This window comes from Penaeus chinensis, chromosome 9 (assembly GCF_019202785.1).
Source record: "Penaeus chinensis breed Huanghai No. 1 chromosome 9, ASM1920278v2, whole genome shotgun sequence".
Taxonomy (NCBI): domain Eukaryota; kingdom Metazoa; phylum Arthropoda; class Malacostraca; order Decapoda; family Penaeidae; genus Penaeus; species Penaeus chinensis.
The window spans coordinates 38,182,205-38,189,704 of NC_061827.1; the positions used below are offsets into that span (position 1 = coordinate 38,182,205).

A 7,500-nucleotide genomic window follows, 5' to 3' on the forward strand; every position below is an offset into this window, starting at 1 on the left:
TTCTTTCTTTCTTGTTGTCGGTGTGTTTCTCGGTGTCTTTTTCGATCTCTCTCTCTCTCTCTCTTTCTTTCTCTCTCTTTCTTTCTTTCTTTTTTTTTTCTCTCTCTCTCTCTCTCTCTCTCTTTCTCTTTCTCTTTCTCTTTCTCTTTCTCTTTCTCTCTCTCTCTCTCTCTCTCTCTCTCTCTCTCTCTCTCTCTCTCTCTCTCTCTCTCTCTCTCTCTCTCTCTCTCTCTCTCTCTCTCTCTCTCTCCCTCCTTGTTTATGTTTTTTTGTTTTTTACTTTTTTTCTATGTTTTGTTTCTCGCTGTCGGTGTATATCTGTCTCTGTCTGCCTTTCCATCTGTTTGTCTGTCTCTCCAGCTATCTATTTATCTCCCGATCTACACCTTTATCCATCTAAATGTCTATCTCAATCTAACTATTCATCTTAAAAGGCTCATGTTGCGAATATTGCTTCTTTGTCAATGTTTACATCATTTTAATCCTTTCCTCCTCCTCCTCCTCCCCCAGGGTAAGCCGAAGGGCGAGGCCGCGGGGGAAGTGGGGTTCGCTGGGTCCTTCTTCGAGTGGTTCGCCGAGGAGGGTCGAAGGCAGTACGGCGAGACGGTCCCCAGCCCCGCCGCCTCCAAGCGCATGGTGACCGTCAGGCAGCCCGTGGGCGTCGCTGCGCTCATCACGCCCGTACGTGCTGTGTTTTTGCTTTTTTTGTTTGTTGAATTAGTTGTTTATTACTGAATCTGCCTGTTTGTCTGTTGTTGTTGTTTGTTTTTTGGGGGGAGGGGAGGGAGAGGGGAGAGGACGTGGCTGTTCTCACCACACCCGCACACGAGAGGCTTATGTTGTTTTCGTATTCTTGTTTATTTATTGTTTGATGTTGTTGCTGTTTGATTAATATCCCTTTCTCCCGATCTATCTATCTCCCCATCTATCGACCCCTCAGTGGAACTTCCCCATCGGCATGATCGGCAGGAAGGTCGCTGCCGCCCTAGCCGCTGGATGCACCTGCGTGATCAAGCCCGCGGAAGACACGCCCCTCACCGCCCTTGCGTTCGCGAAGGTAAGGCGGGAGGAACGAAGGGAGACGGGAGAGGGGATAGAGAATAAGAACAAGGAGAGGAAGAAAGAGAAAAAGAATAGGGATGAAAATAAGAAGCATAAATAAAATTAAGAATAGGAATGAGAATAAGAAGCATACAGAAAATAAGAAAGGGAATGGCAATAAAAATCGGTATGAGAATGAGGAAGGGAAAGGAAAGAATGATAAAAAATAATGAGAAGAATAAGAATGAGAATAAGAATTGGTATGAGAAAGAGTCCTTGCATTCGCTAAGGAAAGATTTGATAAAGGACGGGAGAGGGGAGAGAAGATAAAGAATAATAAAGGGGAATAATGAGAACTTAAGAATAGGTGTGAGAATGAGCTCTTACATTAGCTAAGATAAGAATAAAGAACAGGAATAGGAATGAGAATAGGAATAAGATGGATAATGATGATAGTAGTAATAATAGGATTGATAATTAGACTAAGAGTAAGAATAAAGAATAAAGAAGAAGAATGATAGGAAATTGATGAAAGTGTGAAGAGTAGATTCATTAAAATAATAATAATAATATTCTTGATATATTAGATGATTTCGGATTTTAGATTTATTGTGTCTATGACGATGTGTTCTTTTCGTATGTCGGATATTTAATAGATAATTCCTTCTTTCTCTCGTTTTCTCTCTCTATCTCTTTTCCTCCTTTGTCTCCCTCCCCTCCGTCCCCTCCCTCATCCTGTCTCTCTCTCTTCATCTCTTCTTCCCATTTCCTCTCCCTCGCTCTCATTCTCTGTCTCTCTTCCTCCTTCCCACCCTCCTTCCCTCCCCTCCCTCGCCCTTCCCTCCCTCCCTGTCTCTCCCCCATCCCTCTCCTCTCCTCCCTCCCTCCCTCCCTCTCCTCCCCTCCCTCCCTCCTTCTCCTCCCCTCCTTCTTGCCCTCCCTCTCTTCCTCCTCCCTTCCCCCCATTCCTTTTCCTAACCTCCCTCCCTTCTTCCCTCCCTCCCCTCCTTTCTCCCATCCCTCCCTCTCCACCCCTCCCTCCCTCCCTCTCCTCCCCTCCCTCCCTCCTTCTCCTCCCCTCCCTCCTTCCCTCCCTCTCTTCCTCCTCCCTTCCCTCCATTCCTTTTCCTAACCTCCCTCCCTCCTTCCCTCCCTCCCCTCCTTTCTCCCCAGGTCTGCGAGGAGGCTGGCGTTCCTGCAGGAGTGGTGAGCGTCCTTCCGTGCTCCAGGAGTCGCGTCCAGGCCGTGGGAGCCGCCCTTTGTGACTCGCCGAAGGTCCAGGTTCTCTCCTTCACCGGATCGACGGCCGTGGGGAAGGTAAGTGGGCGGGGTTTCAGTGGGCGGGGTCTCTGTGGGCGGGGTTTCAGTGGGCGTGATCTCTGTGGGCGGGGTCTCAGTAGGCGGGGCTTCATTGGGTGGGGCTTCAGTGGGCGGGGTCTCTGTGGGCGGGGTCTCAGTAGGCGGGGCTTCATTGGGTGGGGCTTCAGTGGGTCTCTATGGATGGGGTGGGGTCTCAGTTTTGTGGGTATTAGTGGGCGTGGGTATCAGTGGGCGTGGGTTGTGGGTGTCAGCCCAATTGGAGACGCCAGCCCTCCTGGGGAATAGACTCTACGGGCCGTTCCGCCAAGTTTCAATTGTCTCCTTACGGCTAAACATTTTTCCTTTATTTGTGGATAGCATTGTGGTTCGCTTAAGGTCAGGTCGGTTGGCGAAAAAGAAAATCTAATAATTAAGGTTATCAAGAAAAAAATACTGATCAAGATGAATTAGTCTTTTCTGGTGCGACTTGCTTGTCACTGTACCTTTGCCATCAATATAAAAGACAAAGCTCTTAATTTCTCCAAAATTCTGGCTCGCTCTTTCATAATTCAAGATCATTTTGGTATGTCTTCGAAAAGTGGGATAAGAGTTCATGTGCGTGCATGTGTACGAGTATGTGCATATATATGTGCGTAGATGTGTGTGTGCGTATTATGGGTGCGTGTGTGTGTTATGTGGTGTGTATATGTGCGTATTGTGTGCGTGAGTGTGCCTAAATGTGTACATGTATATGTGCATGCCTGTGCGTGCTGCATGTCTGCGCTTACGTGTACGTGAATGTGTGTGCGCACGTGCATGCGTAAGTGTACGTGTTTGTGTGTGCGTGCGTGTATATGCATATACACATATACACATATACACATACACATATACACATATACACATACACACATATACACACGTGTATATGCGCTTGTGTGTGTGAGTGCGTGTGCATGTGAATAAGGGTAACTATGTAAAAGTTTGTTCTTGTGGGTAAGCGTGCGTGTATATGCACTTGTGCGTGTAAGTGTATGTGTGCGTGCACATGTATGTGCGTGTGTATGTGTGTGTGTGTGTGTGTGTGTGCGTTTGAACGAGGGTAACTATGTAAAAGTTTTTTCTTCTGTGTGAGCGAGTACGAATGCAGTTACGCATACGTGTATTCCCATATTTCATTATTCCCTTTTTTTTTTTTTTTTTTTTTTTATGTGTACGCGTATGATGTGATCCGCTGCCGTAGAGAGTCCGTTACAAAAAAAAAAAAAGTTCAGTAAATTAAACACACATCAAACACAAAAGGCGACAGCGTGTTGTCCTGTCGAACCCCACGACCATTTCGCTATCCTCGGTAATGTCTGTTTCGGGCTTCCCTTCACGATAATAGGTTCCAACAACAACCACTAGTTTTTCCTCTGCGCAGATACTTGTGTTTTATTTCCGGATGATCAAAATATTTACTTAGCAGGATTTTTCTCCACAATTTATAAAGGTGGATCCAGAATTCAGCTCGATTCCTTGCGCAGGTGTTTCGTCTGCACCGGGTTCTCGGCCTTTATGCCGCGCTGTTGGTTCGTCGAGTCTGTTTTTTAGGAGTCTCCGTGTATGGCGGATCTGATCGCGATAGATTTTTTTTGATCATTGATGAGGTCGAGTTTGGGAATTAGGAGTCAACGTTTGAATTTGATTTTGAAAACGGGAAAGTAAATGTTTTTTTTAGGAGTCTCCGTGTATGGCGGATTTGCAGCAGATCTGGTCACGATAGATTTTTTTTGATAATTGATGGGTTGTATGTTGACTTTGGAAATTGAGAGCCAACGTTTAAGTTTGATTTTGAAAATTGGATAGTAAATGTTGACTTTGGAAATTGAGAGTCACACTTCTAATTAGTTTGAAAATGGATATTAACAGTTGATTTCGAGATCTGAGAGTCAACATTTGAAATAGATTTTGAAAACTGTACTTCTAAATTAGTTTTTGAAATTTGAATATACTGACTTCGAGGAAATATTTCGAAAATCACATTATTTTCTTACTTTGGGTCATTCTTGATGTCTCATTTTTTTTTTTTTTTTTTGGGGGGGGCGAGCGTTTTACAGGGCGAAGTAATCTTAGTATTCCTATAGACCAGTGTGTACTTGCAGTGAAATAAGATAGAATGATTCAATAACTCATTACAAACAGTTAGACTGCCATTGAATAACTCAATAACTGATGACACTGAATAACACGAGTAAATTCCATTACAAACTACTGACATCCTCCATCTCCTCAACCCAGACTCTCTATGTATCTTTTTACACATTCATACTCATCATAAAAACCACCCCTACACTCTTAACATCAACTCTCCCAATCTCTTCCAGTGGCTCTACCAGCGCTGCGGATCGACTATCAAGAAAATCTCCCTTGAACTGGGTGGAGACGCGCCGTTCATCGTCTTCCCGAGCGCCGATGTCGGGAGGGCGGTGGAAGGGGCGATGGCGGCCAAGTTCAGAAATACTGGACAGGTTAGGAGGGAAGAGTTTCGACTGCGTTGTTTCGATTTCCTTCTTTTTTTTTTTTTTTTCTTTTTTTCTTTTGAAGGAGGGGGAATCTTTAATTAAGGAATGTTTGTTGGGTTTATTTCTGTTGTGATTGGATTTTTTTTTTCTCTCCTTATAAAAAAGGACGTCATTTTCCTTTTTTTTTTCTCTCCTTTTCTCTCTTTCCAGCTTTCGTGTCCAGATGTCCTTTATCCGCATAAACAAATATCTTTTATATCACCTACTTATAAAATCCATTTTTTTCTTTTTTCTTCACGATCAGACATGCGTCTCTGCCAACCGCATGTTCGTGCATGAGTCCGTGCATGACGAATTCGTAAAGCAGTTGGCCGAAGCCGTGGACAAGCAGTTGAAATCCGGACACGGTCTGGAAAATGGCGTCAATCAAGGACCAATCATCAATCAACGACAATTCGATCGGGTAATTTCGTCAAACAAAGAATTTCATAAATTAGAGAATGGATGATCTATTTGGTCTGGGATATCTGGACTTCTGTTGGCATAATTAGCATTTTTTTCTTTGCACGTTTTTACGAATTTCTAGATTGATATGTAATGTTCTTAAGTACATTGAGAACCTTTTGCAATATATTATAGTCATCTGTCCTTAGATCATAATCAGAATGATTTCTTAATTGTTGTCACTGTAATTATCGTTTTCTCATGAATTTTATCAATCCTTTTCTTCGTATTTCTCCGTCAAACTCATCATAATTTCCGCGAACATAAAGATTAGGTAAACATTTTGAATTATAAAATATTAGCGGTTTCAAGTCCGCTTAATAATGAAGAAGAAATCACCTGCCCTTTAACAAATGACATTTCTCTCATTTTGTTTTTTTATCTCTTTCGTTTCTCAGTTGGTCAAGATGACAGAGGAGTCTATCGCAGCTGGAGCAAAGGTGGTTCGAGGAGGAAAACCTGGAGGAGGACTTTTCTACCCTCCAACCCTCCTCACGGGCGTCACCCTCAACATGCCGGTGGCGAAGGAGGAAATTTTTGGTCCCGTGGCCGCCATCTTGAAATTCCGCGAGGAGGAGGAGGTCGTCCAACTTGCCAACGCTACCAATATGGGCTTAGCGGGTACGGCGAATGGGGGTTTGAAATTTGGAAGTGGAAATGCGTTTTATTTTTATTTTATTTTTGTTTGTTTGTGTGTGCGTGCTTTGAATGAAGTGGGGTGAGTTTTGAGGGAGGCGTGTGCATGTGCGTGTGCCTGTCACATACGTAGGTCCATCCATGGTGGGGGAATACTTATAGCTACATAAACCCGAAGTATTCCTGCAAATCTACACGTGCGATCATGCAAACCCTAACCCCAACTTCCACGCCCACAGGCTACTTCTACACGGGCGACGTGTCTCAGGCATGGCGCGTGGCAGAGGCGCTGGAGGTGGGTATGGTAGGCGTGAATGAGCCGATGGTATCCACGTGCGAGTTGCCCTTCGGAGGCGTCAAGCAGTCTGGTCTGGGCAAGGAGGGCTCCCTGCACGGCCTCGACGAGTACACGCACCTCAAGTACATCTGCTTCGGGATCTAAACTCGCGTTCTCTTCCTCCCTGCCTTTTCAGTCTGCTTCTCCTCGCGCCTGTTTCTTTGTATGAGTGTCTGCATCTCAGTCTCCATTCCCTTTAGTATCTCCTCTCCTCTTTCCTCTCTTCTCTTTTCTCCTCTCCTCTCTTTTCTCTCCCCCTTCTCCAAAATAAAAAGAGTTCCCTTCATCTGTAATGCATTCATTCACCTGCAAATTACGCTTAACCGCAAGGTGAAATTAAATTCCTGAGATAGACATTGCATTGTACTAACTAGAGTAAATATTAAATTATATATATATATATATATATATTTTTTTAGTTTTTCAAAATCAGCTTGATAAAGAGGATAAAATATTTGAAAAAAAAAAAAAACTCGACAATGTTTATAAATATACTATTCAGTAAAATTGAAGGTATTTTTCTTATTATTTCCATAGACTTTTTTTCACAATAGCTATTAAAATAAAAACAGGAGACACATTACATCTGTGATTTAACTTGGAACACAGATGTTATACCGCACCTGTTGCTTAATCTACAATTACTAAAACAGGGTAAAAAACAATGCAAAATTTATAAAATCTTATTATTGCAAAAATGATAGAAATATGACAGCTAACAATTGTGGCTGTAACACATTTGTACTGTGTTAGTTTTACTTGTATGAAGCATATGTCAATATACTGTCATGGCACAAAGGCAAATGTATTTATTATCATCTTGGTTCATAATTTATTATTCATTAGCTGTCTAACATTCGTAAAATATGGATACAATCACAAAATACATTAGCTTTATGCTTTCAGGAATACAATTAGATCCTTAGGAACAAAAGGAAAAGGTGTTCGTTATACATGATTCCTGGTAAAAGATTTCTTGAACCGAACTCAAACTACCCACTATCAACGTGTAAACTGTCCCTTAAAAAATGACATATGATAAACATCTGCAATGTGAATAGACAAAATTTCCTTCATTTTTCTAGTGATGATTAAAAACAGCTCATCTTTTTTTTCTTTGCTTTTTTTTGTGATATCCAGATACCCGATCAAAATAAACAAGACAAAAACGTTGACAAA

At 42.6% G+C, this 7,500-nt stretch overlaps 1 protein-coding gene across 1 annotated transcript in view; it reads left to right on the plus strand.

Moving 5' to 3' along the window:
- Positions 1-6,607, plus strand: part of LOC125028901 (succinate-semialdehyde dehydrogenase, mitochondrial-like) — a 7,449-nt gene extending 842 nt beyond the window's left edge. Inside the window, exons 3-9 of the mRNA XM_047618507.1 lie at positions 511-681; positions 941-1,057; positions 2,215-2,358; positions 4,707-4,850; positions 5,149-5,307; positions 5,747-5,969; positions 6,224-6,607. Coding sequence (XP_047474463.1) covers positions 511-681; positions 941-1,057; positions 2,215-2,358; positions 4,707-4,850; positions 5,149-5,307; positions 5,747-5,969; positions 6,224-6,426 — 1,161 coding nt within the window. The 3' untranslated portion in view covers positions 6,427-6,607. The remainder of the gene's footprint in view (positions 1-510; positions 682-940; positions 1,058-2,214; positions 2,359-4,706; positions 4,851-5,148; positions 5,308-5,746; positions 5,970-6,223) is intronic.
- The last annotated feature ends 893 nt before the right edge of the window (positions 6,608-7,500 follow it).